Source organism: Dissoconium aciculare (assembly GCF_010015565.1).
Source record: "Dissoconium aciculare CBS 342.82 unplaced genomic scaffold K489scaffold_4, whole genome shotgun sequence".
Lineage (NCBI taxonomy): Eukaryota > Fungi > Ascomycota > Dothideomycetes > Mycosphaerellales > Dissoconiaceae > Dissoconium > Dissoconium aciculare.
Window position 1 is genome coordinate 513,290 of NW_022984954.1, and position 15,059 is coordinate 528,348.

General features: G+C 53.0%; 5 protein-coding genes across 5 annotated transcripts; 2 read left to right on the forward strand and 3 right to left on the reverse strand.

Moving 5' to 3' along the window:
• Positions 1-243: 243 nt before the first annotated feature.
• Positions 244-1,604, forward strand: K489DRAFT_378522 (SFK1-like membrane protein). Its single transcript, XM_033604428.1, has 3 exons — positions 244-377; positions 455-809; positions 875-1,604. The coding sequence occupies exons 1-3, from the start codon at positions 323-325 to the stop codon at positions 1,305-1,307; spliced, it is 843 nt and encodes a 280-aa protein (XP_033461156.1). The 5' UTR covers positions 244-322; the 3' UTR covers positions 1,308-1,604.
• Positions 1,605-1,874: 270 nt separating this feature from the next.
• K489DRAFT_387705 (uncharacterized protein) lies at positions 1,875-3,716 on the reverse strand (the record flags this gene model as incomplete). The annotated part of the gene is made up of 2 exons (XM_033606348.1): positions 1,875-3,578; positions 3,696-3,716. The coding sequence occupies 2 exons, from the start codon at positions 3,714-3,716 to the stop codon at positions 1,875-1,877; spliced, it is 1,725 nt and encodes a 574-aa protein (XP_033461157.1).
• Positions 3,717-3,814: 98 nt separating this feature from the next.
• K489DRAFT_378525 (uncharacterized protein) lies at positions 3,815-4,746 on the forward strand. The gene is made up of 2 exons (XM_033604429.1): positions 3,815-4,572; positions 4,630-4,746. Exon 1 carries the CDS (start codon positions 3,973-3,975, stop codon positions 4,471-4,473), a length of 501 nt encoding a protein of 166 aa, XP_033461158.1. The 5' UTR covers positions 3,815-3,972; the 3' UTR covers positions 4,474-4,572; positions 4,630-4,746.
• Positions 4,720-6,118, reverse strand: K489DRAFT_387706 (Formate/glycerate dehydrogenase catalytic domain-like protein; the record flags this gene model as incomplete). Its single annotated transcript, XM_033606349.1, has 6 exons — positions 4,720-5,178; positions 5,231-5,485; positions 5,545-5,576; positions 5,628-5,717; positions 5,782-5,800; positions 5,852-6,118. 6 exons carry the CDS (start codon positions 6,116-6,118, stop codon positions 4,720-4,722), a joined length of 1,122 nt encoding a protein of 373 aa, XP_033461159.1.
• A 5,273-nt stretch (positions 6,119-11,391) lies between these two features.
• Positions 11,392-14,637, reverse strand: K489DRAFT_369048 (uncharacterized protein; the record flags this gene model as incomplete). The annotated part of the gene is made up of 2 exons (XM_033603004.1): positions 11,392-11,835; positions 11,902-14,637. 2 exons carry the CDS (start codon positions 14,635-14,637, stop codon positions 11,392-11,394), a joined length of 3,180 nt encoding a protein of 1,059 aa, XP_033461160.1.
• Positions 14,638-15,059: the final 422 nt, after the last annotated feature.

The following is a 15,059-nucleotide window of genomic DNA, read 5'->3' on the forward strand; positions in this document are numbered from 1 at the left end:
TATCGTCATAGTTCTTCTTTGTCTACCCGGCATTGACCGGACTAGCTTGAAACCTTGGAAAGGCTGCTGCACTAAGACAGACTTCGCCTGGTAATTAAAACACATGCTCTCCTCCGCCTTGCTGTCATTGCTCACCCATCTATCCTTATCGGCATCCACAGACTTGCACGCGGTCGCTTCGACATTGTCGAGCGCTCAACTTGACGCGACAAATCGAATCGGGCTTCTCGTCATCGGCCATCGCCTGCGTGCGCGCGTTCTCAATTGCGATCAACCACCACCCCTCCTTGACCGTTGACATCGGCACCGCCATAACGCCAATATGTTCGGCTTTTCGTACTGGTTCATTCCGCTGTTCGCGGGTTGCGTCTGGCTTGGTGAGTCCAACAACAAAGCCATGGACGGGAGGGCCGAGTGATTTGGTGGACGTAGCACTGACTCCAATCGCGTACAGGCACTCTTCTGGCCATGTTGGGTCGATGGCTCGTCCTTGGATCGCCGCAATACCCATGGATGGGCGACGGATCCGATATTGCCTACATCTCGAGCATTGGCGCAACAAACTGGGGCTACCCTCTCTTCATCGCCGGCAGTGCGACTGCGATCTCGAGCTTCGTGTTGGCCTTCATCTCTGAGCGATGGCTGCGGCACAAGGGACGCCTGGCGCAGAACTACTCGGCCGCTGAAAAGATCCTGAGCATCTGCGCCATCATTGCCGCGATCATCGGTGCAGCTGGGTTGATCTTGCTCACCATCTTCGATACCGCTCGGCACCACTCCGTCCACTACGCCATGTTGGTCGTGTTCATGTGAGTTGATTCGAATGGAACTGGAAACAGCGCAAACGAGCTGAACTGACTTTCCGTTCCTCTAGCGCGGGCTTCTGGGTCTCGGCCATTTTCGTTTGTGCCGAATACCAACGTCTCGGCGTCAAATACCGAGAATACTCCATCCTCGCTGCCAGCTTCTGGATCAAGCTGTTCTTCATCCTCATCGAATTGTTCCTTGTCATCGCCTTCGGCGTTCTGTCGTACTTCAAAAAGTACAACGCCGCGGCGCCGATCGAATGGGTCATCTCGCTGATCTTCATCTTCTACATGTGGTCATACATCATCGATTTCTTGCCTGCGACCCGGACGAGGAATCGGGAAGATCGCTTCCCTCCGGTCAAGAAGAGTCACGATGAGATGGCCGAGGATACGGAGCGTGGCGGAAACCTATTTGGCGGACCTGTCTACAGCTCTGGCGGCCATGCGGCGACCAACGGCCACAACAATGAGCCACCTTCGGCCGCGAGGAATTTTTGATTTGGCAATTTAATACACGCGTTGCTGAAAGGTTTTGGGAAGGAGGAGAGTTTGCAATTTGTTTTGGAGATAAAAACATCTGACGGCGACGGCATTGGCCGCCGGAGCGCTCGAAGCGGCGTGTGCTTATGACCTGTGAATGAACAGAGAACGAATAATAATTTAAACTTAATGTCTGCTCGCCTTCATCTAGATGCGACATCTGGCTGTAGGCCGGAGCATGAGAATGCTGGCACTGCCATTCCAGCAGATGCCGGGAACGGTAGATCTACGTATCAATCCCATGGAACGGAGGAAGATTGCGACTCTCCGCAATGCCATTAAACAGCATGACCGAGCGGACATGCGCCTGGATCTTTTCATAAGCCCATGAGACTGAACGTATTTGTGTACGCTGTTGCAATTACGAACAACTGCCAACCAGCGCCGCTTTTTCAGGAAGTCCCACTTATCAGGCGACGAAACGATCTGGTACATAATGCACATCTAAATTGATACAGCAGGTGGAAGTAAAATAGATCCTGGTGGTACAGTGAAACATGGTATAGTGCAGCTCGCTCGCTCGCTTCAATACTCGCTCGACAGGCCCGGGAAGAGCTTCAACTTCGCCGGGTCCACATCGCCGTCCTTCCACAGCGCCCTGCCAAAGTCATCATCAGCACCCATCCGGCACCACTCCCACCCTCGTCGGTCCTCCCTCACGCCCAGGAGATCCAATTGTTGCCGGGCCGCATCCGGAATGAAGGCCTGCAGCATGATGGCCACGAGGCGGAGATTCTCCGCCACCAGATATACGACGGCGTCGACGTCCTTCCATGCAGCGGCGTCGTCCCCGGCAGGAGCCTCACCTCCGTTGGCGGCGGTCATCTCCTTGACCATGTTCCAGGGCGCGCGGTGTTGCAGGTAGCCGTTGCCGCTGGCGACGGACTGCATGATGATCTGCAGAGCTCTGTTGGGCAGAAGCTGTCGCATCTTCTCTTCCACCTGATGCGGGAGCACGCGTGTGCGGCCGTAGTCGCGGGCGCCGTCTTGGCCGGACTCGTGATATATGCTGGGCTTCTCGTCGCCCTGATGTCCCGGATGGGCGTAACGCTTTACTGCTCGCGCGACGTCCCATCTCTTGTTCTGCATGATGCGGGATGTCAGGTTTCCGAGGCCATTCTGGAGGTGCTTCTTGTATTTGGCGATGATGAAAGCATTTTCGTAGTCGGCGTCGTTGGCGATGCCTCCATCGTGGATCAGGTACCATCGCATGACATCCACGCCGAAGCGCTCGAGCGCGAAGAACGGCGAGACCACATTGCCGGTGCTCTTGGCCATCTTCTCCTTGCCGATGGTCCAGTGAGCATGTGCCAGGATTCGCTTGTGCACGGGAATATCGAGCGCCATTAGCATCGCTGGCCAGTAAATGCAGTGAAAGCGGACAATATCTTTGCCTATGATCTGAACATCGGCGGGCCAGCCGCCTTGCTTTTCAGCTCCTGGCGTGAATGGATATCCTACGGCTGATGCGTAGCTTAGCAGAGCATCCAGCCAGACGTAGATCGTCTGCGAAGCGTCCGTTGGCACAGGAACTCCCCACGAGAGACGTTCCCGTGGCCGGGAAATGGATAGATCTTCCAGCCCGGCTTCGACCTGCGAAACCACGTCGGCCAGTCGGGTTTTCGGCTGTATGTAGTCAGGGTTACTGGCATAGAATTCTAGCAATCGTTCGCGAAATGCGCTGAGACGGAAGTGATAGTTTCGCTCGCTTGTCCATTCCACCTCCTTGCCCGTCTCCATGCTGACAGTCATCTTTCGTCCCGACATCGGATCGATCGCCGGCTGTATCTGCGACGCTGGGTAGAAGGTCTCGTCAGACACGCTATACCATCCCTCGTGCTTCTTTTCATAGATGAATCCACGCTGTTGCAACATGTGCCACGCATATTCCACCGCCTCTTTATGCTGCGTATCCGTCGTCCGGATGAAGAAGTCATGGCTCATATTCATTCCCTTGGCAAGCTCCCGGAATGTCTCAGCTCCTCCATCGCAGAACTGCTTTGGTTCGACGCCCGCCCTGGCGGCTGCTTGCTGTATCTTCATTCCATGCTCGTCTGTGCCAGTGAGCAGGACGGCCTTGCGACCTTTCAGCTCTTGCCAACGTTTGAGGACGTCCGCCAGGACCATGGTATACATGTGGCCGACATGAGGCGGGGCATTGACGTAGAATATAGGCGTGGTGACATAGTAAGGCTTATCTCCGTCGATTTGTGTGGTGACATCTGAGCTCTCAGTCGCGAATGAGCGCCGTGGATTTCGATGTGATGTGGGGCGTGAGCAACATATCGGCCCGAACGGCCGTCGATGTGATATATATGAGATGGATGTTGTTGTAAATCTCGACACTGTCCGGATGCGCAAGGACATCGTGAAAGTTGAGGTGTAGTTTCTTTCGCATGAGAGCTCTCCATTCTTGAAACGAAGCTAATTCCAGCACATGTTCCCATCTTCGGCAACGCCCCAAGCGCGGATCTGGGGTACACGGCAGTGACGGCCTTTACCAGTACGAGACGTACATGCGAATATATGTCGGGCAATCTTAAAACGCTTGACGAAGATGAACTGGCCGAGCAGATGATTCCAGCAAACGGCCGTTCACGTTCTAACACGGCGAAACGTCATGATGTCGGTGCCATCTCGACTTCCTGTCGAGCTGTGGCTGCAAATCTTCGAGCACGTCGAACCTTCCGATCTATGGCTTTCAGTCCGACGTGTCAACCGGACGTTTCGGATGTGTGCTGAAGACATCGCAAAGGCTCACATAATCCACCGAATATCGCTGAGCATGAATCTTAGTCTCGGATCAGGAACTCATCATCGATGGTATGACGTTCGTGGTAGCGTCAGATTAGCTTTCAAAGCAATATCACAGCAAAATCCTCAATATGCAGAGTTCGAGATTACTGCCTTTCTACCTGTAGGCTTCTCGCAAAGCGCAGAGGAGAAATGGAACCGGATGTGTGCCAAAGATACCGGTGGAGACACTCCCTGGAACGTAAAATTGGATGGCGGGAGCCCAATCGCTATGCTCCTGCCAGACAGTACGATCTCTCGAGAGCAAGGCTTGTGCTGTAACTGGAAGTCGATGTTGTCCGGCTACTTGGCAAGGCTCAGAAGCTCTTGAAACAGAAGCGTGAACGCCATCAGCACACGTGAAGCCGAAATGGCAGCATTTGGAACATCACGCCTACTTGCACAAAGCCCCACCTCCTCATTGGATGAGGTAATTTCAACGCGTCACAGGCCAAGAAGTCGCGAAATTGAGTTGACGAGGTTCTAGTGTCTTTATCAAGTCTTCGCAGTAGCTTTGAGCTCTATCAGCATGCCATGTTCTCCATCTCATACGCTCGTGAAGCATTGACAGCTGGCTCTACGCGGTGCTCTCAGGGAGCTTGGCGCACTTGTCCTTGAACAATTTTTCCGCCTGGGCCCACACCCTTGCATTCTTCCAGTCGTTCAGCTCCAACAAGCTGGGGAGAAGTGCCGAGCTGAAGGCCTCAGACGCTTCGCGCGGTAGCAAAGAAGGCAGATGGTCAATGCTGATGACGGTCAAGGGCAAGTCCGTCGCATCAGCGCCGAGCTTGACGGGAACAGTCGGCTCCGAGAAAGTGGTGTTGATGTCGTAGATCGGGATCGGGTTGTTGGGGTTGGTGGTGTCACACGAAACATCGCATACCACGGCCAGCTTGCGTTGCGGCGACGCCAGAGAAGCCTGGTCGATGAAGGGCGGGATCTTCGCAGAAAGGTAAATGCAGTTGACAAAGATGTCTGACTCGACGATCTCTTGGTATGGTCCCTGCTTGGCCTTGGTCTCGGCAATATCCCATTGCTGGTATCGATGTTAGCGTTGAGCCGTGATTGCCTTGACAGCAATAACTTACAATGATATCTTCAAGTCCGGCCTTGACGCAGAGATCGACAGCGCCACGTCCGCAACGACCTAGTGCGCCAATGACGAGAACTCGGGGAAGGCGTCCAGTCTTAGCCTTGCCCTCTGCAACCGCTTTCTTGACATCGTCAATCAACAGGTTCTCGTTTTCGTAAGGCTTGACGCCCGGTAGGAGCGAGTCCTTTCCGTGGACTAGCTGATGGGCCCAGGCCATCAAAGAGAGAGCAGCGCCCGCAAAGCCGGCATGCTAGATGAAGTAGTCAATAACAATGTTGAGCGAATTACATGACGGCGATATGAACTTACGTAGCCGAAGGCGGCAACTCGTCTGCCATTCTCTAATAACCGAATCAGCTTTGGTCTCCGGCGAGTGTATCATTAAAACTCACCATCCTCGAGGAATTCGAGATCCAGCAGAGTGCCATTGCCGCGAGGAAAGCGACTCAGCACATTCTGCCAGCCGCCTTGATCCTTGTAGCCTGCCGAAGCCAAGTTAATACATCTACGTGTGTTTTGGAAAAAACTGAAGATAGCACGACTGACAATGAGCGAATTGAACGTGCTGCCGACCATGTTAGAAAGTTGTAGTCGAGATTGCGGTCTTTTTACGTACAGTGTGCTTGAGTGGGAAGTCCTCTTCCGGCAGCTCCTTCAAGCCGATGATGATGTGTTCCTTGGGTACATCGGTCCAAGAGCCTTCGGGGACCAGCGAGGCACCGGTACCCTCATATTCTGAGTCATTGAAAATGCTCAGAGACGAACGCTCGACGTTGACGACGTAGCCAGCATCGACGAGTTTCTTAGCGATGGAGGGGGTGATGGACGACCGATGCTCCAATGGCTTGGTCTCTGCACGGACATGTAGAACGGTTGGTGACATGTTTGAAAAACTTGACCGATAGAAGTTTGTGTTGATTGACAAGAGTATCGAGATAATATTTATTTGCTCAGTGAACGAGCTTGCATTGGGTTTTGCTACTGGAGCTTCAGTACCTGCCTGTCCTACCTAGGTACAATGGTCCCTGACGATGACTCTTAGGGTTTCAAGAAGTCTTTCGTCACCTGCAGATTTCGAAATAAACCAGGTTGGCGCTTTTTGCGCTTACACTCGGCTGACATTCCGAACTACTTGCCTCGCTGGCGTAGCAATCACGACGGTGCTCCCTTATAATACCTCAGCAAGTATTCAAGTTGACATCATGACTTTCATGAAAGGCCACCATTGACTTGGACCGCCCGCAACAACACTCTACTGGCATCATGCAGCGCGTCATGCAGCGCGTCGGCAATCATTCCACGCCGATTTGGCCGCTTCTATGGTCTTGGTTGCTTGATACTTATGTTCTCGACCGCGAGTCACGGCGACGTGCATAGCAAGAAGTGGCGCAGACAATCAAGTCATGATATAATGAATGAGTTATCAAGAACGACAGGTAGCTTGTGCTGAACGACAAATTGTAGCCCACAGAGTATCTCGCGCCACCACCAGTAAAACCAACACCGACGAATAGTTGTAGTAACCCAAAGCCGCTTGCTTCACAATTTGTGCTGCTCGACTCGATATTCGGGATGTATGATGCTCAACTCATCGCCATGTGAGTAGTGTTGGTTCTTGAATGACTGATGCAAAAGGGTCGAATGATCTGAATGAAGGTAATTGAATTCAAATGTTGCAATGCTCCGACAGAAGGGGGTCGCTGGCCAAAGAATGAAGACCACCAGCACTCTGACGTATTGACAGAAATTGGAAAGAAAGTCACGACGTTCTTCATAATTGCTGTGCGTTTGTCAGCAGTATCCAGGTCGTGTTGGACGGTTATTGCCGTACTTTTAAGACTCAAAGTCCGGGATCCCTCAGGTGAGGATCTCCTTCCTGCTCGTTATTGTCGTTGGCAAATGATATCGAAGCGTGCTTGGGGAGCTCGAATTGTATCCAGTGTTCAGCGGTAGAGCTCCTGTAGGTCGCCTTCCCATTCGACCCAGGATCTCGGGGCGTAGGTTCGTCCCCACGGAAAGAGGACTTGCTGAGCACGTGGCCAAGGGAAGAAGCGGAGTAGTTGAACATGCTTGTGGAAATGATGTCTGAGGAGTTGTAACAAACGTGACGATGTGGCACGGATGTTCAGATCTGGAGAGCCAATGTCTGACTATATGTCTTTTCTGCCCAGGTGGTCTGCGAAGTGGTCGAGTTCGTACATCCCATTCGAGACTCTGTCGCTCTTTGTAAAATAAGGCATGATGGCAGCAGGCCGCCCGTCAAAGGGGATTGCATCGAGTACCAAGGTAGCATTTCAGGCGTAGACTGTGTCGTTCTTAAGGGCAACGGGACCAAGGAAGGGAAGGCTTGTTGACCACCGCCACGAAGGCAACCAATTCATCGATGCTGACCGATGCCACAATGCTTCAGTATTACACTTGTCTGCGAAATTTGGATCGCTAGTATGCAAGGCAGCGGTTTCCCTTTTCGCTCAGACCGAACGCGGTGTTCAGGCTACCGGATGGCCCGTTGCGAACCCAGTAGGTCAAAGGGCACTGATGCCTGATGCTCGAAAGGGCCGCTGCAATCTAGCAATTGGATACGGCGGAGTGCGAGGGCACGCATTGGCGAGCTGCCAAGTTTCACCCTTCGTGTGTTGCATGCGGTTTATTCTGTTCGCCGGCCGAAGACAAATCGGCCAGAAATTGAAGTGCTCCCATACTGCTTGAGGGCGGCAACGTCATAGTATAATTTTCTCACGGCAATACATCGCCAGCACAGAGCTTGCGCCCTTACCGAGGGCGGCGTGAGCCTTGGTCAGCGGCGGCGACACGATGCACTTGGTCGGTTGTTAACTAGGAGAAGCTGTCGTATTGTGAGTGTTACTATTGTGTGGCATTGTTGCAGCGGGCGGGAGAGCTGGCATTGCTGGCGGAAGAAAGCTCCGGCGGCGCAGCGGTCGGGAGAGGGCGACCGCGCCCATTCTTGAGGGTAAAGCGGGCCACCCCGTAGGGCGGCGTGGGCGGGTCGGGCTCGAGCATAGCGCGTGCTGTCTTGCAATACCTTGTCTACACGTCGTCAGCCTTCGGCCTCCTTGCCCTCTTCCTTTGATGTTGTAAATGTCGTGCGGTCGTTTGTATTTCCGGGCTCAGAATCTCAAGTGTTACGGCATGCACGATACTGACTGGAAATTGAAGCAAAGTGCATGTCATTGAGCATACAAAGGAGCTGATTGGGAGGATACCAACATCGTAGTAATTCAAACAAAACAAGCAATGAATGACGAACGCATGACCAAACCGCCCTTTCGCTTCCCATTGGCCCATTGCCCACAACTAGAGACTTGTCTTGATGTTCTCAGAGCCATACGTCGTATGATTCGGTTGTTGTTCACTGGGCCGAGAAGGTTTGTCCAGCTGGAAAGGGAGGCATTGACATGCTGAACAGAGAGGAGCAAGAGCCCCTGGCGACCTGTCGGATAAAGGAAATGATTGCAGAAATTTCATGATTCATATGAGCCCAAAGACGGATGGCGCTTAATGGTCGTTTAATCGTTGAATTGTGATATAGCGTCGCTGGTTCACATGATAGCTTCGAAACGCAAAGTCGTAATACCATCAATGGCATGGCCTAAGAGAGCAGAGGTATCGGTGATCGATTTTTCCAGTGGAGAGTGTTGAGTGTTATAGGTAGACTTTGAAGACGAGGAGTGCTCAGCAACCCGAGTCACGAGGTTGTGGGTCATCACCGTAGTCACCATCATCTTCATCGGCATCGAAGTTCACGAGATCGTGCTCGTGCAAAAGTGTTGGTTTCTTGTTGGTGCCCGGGTCACGAGGGGTGGGCCCCGGGTCAGTCTTGCGACTGTTGGCCATGACGGCCGGGAAGGGGCACGCGATTGAGAGCATGGCAGGTAGCTGGATAGTCCTCTTGATCGAAAAGGTGTCTGAATTGTGTTGGTGTCTCAGATTTCAACATTCGCAAGTTTGCTCAACAGATTATATACACGCATTCAGCAGCTGATCTCCCTCTACATACGAGACCAATGGCCTTGAAGGGCCATAGCCGCCCTTGCTAGTTGATCCTGTGGGCTAGGAGGAAGGTCTGGGGGTTGACTCTGCCACACTCGCTGTTAAGGCAATCGTTGTCATGGGATCATTCTTGAGCAGCAGGCTGTCCAATTGGATCGACTCACTTCTGACTCTCATTGCACATCGACCTAGTGATTCAGGTACACCGAAGAGAAGTGTCTGATGTCAGCAGTCTTCGATGCCGGCAGGATGTTCAGGCAGGCCACGCCGCCCACAAAGAGGATGGGACCCTCCATGTCTGATGACTATAATTTTCCATGTTAAGCGCGCCTGAGAGAGGCGCAGGGCAAGCCTTGCCTAAGACATGACACAAAGCCATGGACGCAGACTTGGCTGATATCGCAGGTACGGGGCTGCATCTGGCAGATTTCGGAAGCGGACAAGGATCAACTTCGGGGCGCAACAAGGGCCAACGCGCTTGAGTTCCTGCTAGACGTGTGAGTCACGTAGAGTGTGAAGCCTCCTACAGTCGTGCGTTGTCGGCGCCTACGTCCACGCAGACGAAGACCTGGCGTAGTAGTGGCGAGATGGTGCCTCCCGTGGGATACTGGCGGCTTGTTCAAGGTGAAGTGCAGTCATGTCCGGCAATACGGGAGGAATGCGTCACAGTCATTGGTTTATAAAATGCGGAAGTAGCTTCCTTGCCCCTTTGGGTGGAGCTTAGCACACATCATAGCGCGCCTGGCGGATGCTGCCCGTGGTCGAGGTCAGCAAATTGGCGGCCGCCGGGGCAAGCTCACCGTACGGTCGGTACACAGTCACGACACCTCCAGGGCTGGCAGTCATAAGTACGGTAGGCCCGGGGCGCATGCAAGTGTTCTTTACGGGCGGAATTCGTGCTGGAGAGGAAGGATTGAGGGAGGTGGAGGTGGAGGGGCCGCAGCGTTGTTTGATGGGCGCCGGGCGGGCCATGTTCGTGGCCGTCAGTCATCAGTATGCACGCCAGCCCTCTTCGCTTTGGAGCCCGCCCGCCGCCGCCCCAAACACACCTCTAGCAGCATCATCGTCTGCCTTATTTACTTAAGATGCAGTATCTTCATGTTGACAACATCACCATCATCAACACCACAGAACCTGAGATGTTCAGGACCGCCACCAGCGAATATCTTCAGTACAGCGTGGTGGGAGATCGGCAACACATTGATCGTGCACCTGTGTTCAGGCGCTCACAACGCTGTGCCCTGATCACTGGGCACGCAGAGTGTACTGTATACTTTTACTGCACGCTGCGCATCCTTGCCCTTCCGAGGTCGAGTCGGTAGCCCTAATGCTTGCTTCCTGCTCATTACTGGTTCTGGCTGGAATTTCAGGAATAGTGCCAGTGGACGTCAGCAGTGTCCAAGGTGATGTTCCTCCCGCAGCTGCCTCCCGCAGCTGCTTGTGAGTTTGAAATTGTTCGTCCGTCCGGTCGGGTCAGATCCGTACGTACCGCAATACTGTGTAAGCACGATGCCTGTAATAAGGCCAAGCTATTGTCAGACCTGTAAATGGACCTATTCGTGGATATCTGATCGCCTGAGAGATCGTCGTGGTCGGGACGAATCGGCCATGTGCTCGCCGGAGTTGAGGCCAGGAGCACCAAACATGACTGAAGATACTTGACCCGACAAATACTTTCACTACCTCGCTTGACAATGATGCATCGCTCGAAGGGGCCTGTGACCTCCCTAAATGCTCTTCCTCGTCCGGCGCGGTGCAAAACGACCCAACACAACGGCTCGCGCGTGCATGTACTGTGCATGGGTCAAGCATACCCGACCTAGCACCAGCATCGATCCAGGTGAAAAGGGTGTTCAGCTTGTCATTCACTCCAGGCTACATCGGCATCGCGTCGAGCGTCACGACACGCTGCGTTGTTTAACCCATCAGCATTTATGTTTTGCAAGGCGGTGCACTAGCCCCTTGGGCCGCGATGACTGCATATTTCCTCATGCGGGCCTCGTGGTGGAAGCAAATCAGTAGCTACAGCGGGCCTTGACCTTCGCTGTCTCAAGATCAGATGACTTCTACCTTACACCTGCCAAAGATACGAGCCATAATAAGAGGCGCAGTCCTTTGCTGTCGTCAGTCCATCTTGACTTCAGATCACTCCTCGGCATCGTCGTCCTCCATCTCGTCATCGTCGTCACTGTCGCCACTCTCTCCCTCTCCATCCTCCTCCTCCTCATCGTCATTATCATCGTCATCATCATCGTTCCCGTCCCCGCCCTCGGGTGCATGTAGTCCATAGTCATCCTGGAAGTACTCCAGAGGCTTGGTCTGGGGCGTGAATCCGGCGGCTGTGAAATTCGCCACAACGGACTCCGCCATGATTTGCGCACAAGTTATCACCAAGTTGGAGGTGTTGGGCTGGAAAAGAGGCACCAAGTATTTGGTCATGACCTCACGGATATGCTCGGCTGTGATTTCGCCGACCTTTGCGAGGAGCTCAGCGTTATGGTCCTTACCGACGCCACGCAGAACTTGATTCGCAAAACTCGTCTGAGCCGCGCTTGCCATGGTGGCCTCCTCGCTTGCCATACCGTAGACCTAAATTTGGAATCGTCAGCGCTGTTGACTTCGAACGGTACCGTCACACATCGAGCGTGCACTTACAATTTCACTGATCGCACTCTCGATCGCGAATCGATCAATCTCGGACTTGCCGCTTGCATAGCCTTCAATCTCTTCCTTCGCGGCGGTGTATGCTTTGTATGGATCTGGCGATCGGTAGATCAAAAAGGAGAGTGTACCTGTGCTGCTCGACTTCAGCAGACTGACGCCATAGGCTAAACCGGTGCCGCGTACGGCGACCCATAATGGGCCTTCGGTCGCGGAGAGGAATCCAATGGCTACGAGTAAAGCAGGATAATCGGGATGTGACAAAGAATTGGGCCCTTTGGCGGTGAGTAGACCAAAAGAGGAGTCGATTGTCGACATGGAAACGACGTAGGCTGTTGAGCCTGGCGAGCGGCCGACCTTGCTCAGTGTCTCGGTAGTGCTGTCGAGGACCTCAAGAGGCTTGCTCAAATCCATATTGTGAGTGAGAACATCCCAAGTCGAAACAGGATTCGGCAGCTGCTCCACATTTGCGGCAACATACACTCTGAAATTCTCTGGACGATGTAAAATGTTGCAGAGTTTCGAGTACTTCTCAACAACGGCGGTTTCATCGCTCTTCAGCAGCGCTCGCAATCTTTTGAGACAGACGGCGCGGGTGAGAACATTAGTTGCACGCCGAACGCCGGATTGCTCGAATTGCACCATGTTGTTCACGGCGAACAGCATGCTCTCTCCATCTCGCTTGGACTCAGGGATTTCAGCAAGCATCTTGGTCAAGGAAGCATACAATCTGGTCGGGTCGTGGATGGCGTCGAACATCACCGTTCGTAAATGACCAACAGCGGTTTCGTAGCTCTGTGGCTCGAATGACATGCTCAACGCTAGCATCTCGCCGTTGCCGATGGCTGAATCGACGCCATAGTAGGTAGTATCCTTTTCGAGCTGAACGACCAGCTCTTCGAATTCGATCCGCTTGCCATCGCGCGTGACTGGTGTGGTGAACAAATTGGCAAGATACAAGGGCAGCAACGGCTTCAGTTCTATTGGTAGCGATGAAGTGCCGATCAGGATTTGTGCCCGAACGAACGTCGATGGGATGTGTTCGAAGTGAATAAATAATGGTGATTTGTTGTCAGATTTGTCGATTATGTCCTGGATCTGATTTTTCGAATCTCCAAGCTTTCGCGCGGCACCGGATCGCGCTGTTACGGTAGGAATGAAATGCACGGAGTTAGTGCTCGGCTGTGGCCATTGTGCGAGCAACTCGTCCGGAATCGGTCGGTTGTTTTCTTTTTGAGCCTGCTTCAATTGTTCCGATAGCTTCTTGAGTCCTTCCTCACCCAACCGGTCCTGCTGTGCTTTCACTCGAGTCTTTTCCTCGGCCGTCAGCCTGTCTGCCAGCTCCTTCGACGGCTCTCCCAGGACCACGACATGATTTGCGTCCGAGATCCATTTCTTGAGAAAGTCCTTCCACTGAGATTCAGTCCATGTCTCGATCTCGTCCAAATCTTTGAATGTGCACATCGGAGCAAGATTTCGACCGTCCCTGTCGCCGTACAAGTGATCCTCAATCACGGGTGTCGTGAAGAAGTTGCTGCCATCCTCTGCTTGCTGCTTGATTTGTCGGCGTGAGCGCTGGACACAGTCAAGCATGTACGCCATGTCCAAGGGCTTGCTTGCTGTATCCTGCAAGACCTCGATCAGTCGTTCATACACTGAACGTAGCTTGTCAGTATCGACTGAGACCAGACTGAACCAAATTGCTACGTCTGGGCGCGTATCGGTCGAATAGTAAACAGCGCTGCAAAGTTGCTCCCGTTCAACAAGAGTGTTCTCCAAGACAGCGATTGACGAGCCGCACAGAAAAATCAACAGAACGGCGAGAGCGCTATTGGAAACTTCATCTGTGATGTCGGGACCGACGAATCCAATGAGAGCTTCACCAGCAGACTCGTCTTCCTCCGGAAATTTGATCGTTTCAATTTTTGTCTCGGTCAGCGAGGGCGTGGACCCGGACGCCACCCAAGGTCGGGTAAATGGGCTATCCAGAGATGGAACATCCGCTTCGATCGTCGTCTCGAAATCGTCAAGCAGGCGTAGCAACTCCTTGTGATCAACTTCGCCAGTAATGATGACTCGAAGATTCTTGGGCTGATACATCTCACGATGGAATGCCCTGATACGCTCAGCAGTCAGAGAGCGAAGCTCTTTGGTCATTCCGCCAGTCTCCGATCGATAGCCGTTACCAGCAGGATACATCATTTCCCGGGCCCGACGACCCATGATTTCATCCGAATTGTTCTCTACGCCTTGCATTTCCGAATAAACTACACCAGCATCATTTCCTGAGCCATCTACATGGTGAACCTCGGTGTAACAGCCAGCGTCTGTCAGAGTTGGCACAATCACATGCTCCAAATAAGCCGGTAAGATCTGAGCAAAGCCTTCCCAACCAGCAGTCTTGAGCTCGTAACAAGTGTGGTCGATATCAGTATACGCATTGGTGTAAGAAAACGCGCGGCACGCCAGTCTGTCGAGAAGTCCCTTGTAATGGTAGCTCTTGGATCCCATGAAGCACAGATGTTCTAAAGTGTGAGGTGCACCCGAATTGTCGTGAATCTCAGTGGCAAGTGCAAACCATCCTTCGACTTTAGGTCCCTTTTGATCAATCACAACAACGCGCATCCCGGTCCTCGTCGACTCATATTGAGCGATCTTGACAGGCGCATAATCTACAGTGAGTTGCTGCACTGTTCTGAAGCGAGGGTGAGCCTGCGGGATGCCTGGCATGCTGTGTGATCTTTCAGTGGTCGTCGACAATCGGATCGGTGTATGGCACGAGATATTCTATACTGCAAGACCCGTGCCGCAGACGTGCTGGCACCGAGCTCTTCACTTTTGGCAGATCTTGTCTTGGTTGGCCTTGTATTTTTACGACCACTTTTTGGTCAACGGAATTGAGCAGGAAGCAACCAGACGACACTTCTGCAGAGAAGGATGAGAATGCCCAAAAGTGCTGTGTACCCAAATCTTGTGCTTGTATGTTGACTTTAAGATCATGACAGCGCATTTGGCTGCAGGGTAGAAGAACAGCCCACCAGAGTGACGCACCTTGAATAAAAACGCATGCGTGAGCCCTGGAGATGCCTGCCCACCTGCAGCTGTTGAGGGATGCATATAGCTGCAGCCAGGCCCGGGGATCCTGCATCCGA

Bases quoted from the DNA above. Each gene is read 5' to 3' on its own strand.
- K489DRAFT_378525 (XM_033604429.1), top strand. From the start codon at position 3,973: ATGTCGGTGCCATCTCGACTTCCTGTCGAGCTGTGGCTGCAAATCTTC.
- K489DRAFT_378522 (XM_033604428.1), top strand. From the start codon at position 323: ATGTTCGGCTTTTCGTACTGGTTCATTCCGCTGTTCGCGGGTTGCGTC. The intron at 378-454 runs GTGAGTCCAACA...AATCGCGTACAG, and splicing joins CGCGGGTTGCGTCTGGCTTG to GCACTCTTCTGGCCATGTTG. The intron at 810-874 runs GTGAGTTGATTC...CCGTTCCTCTAG, and splicing joins GCCATGTTGGTCGTGTTCAT to CGCGGGCTTCTGGGTCTCGG.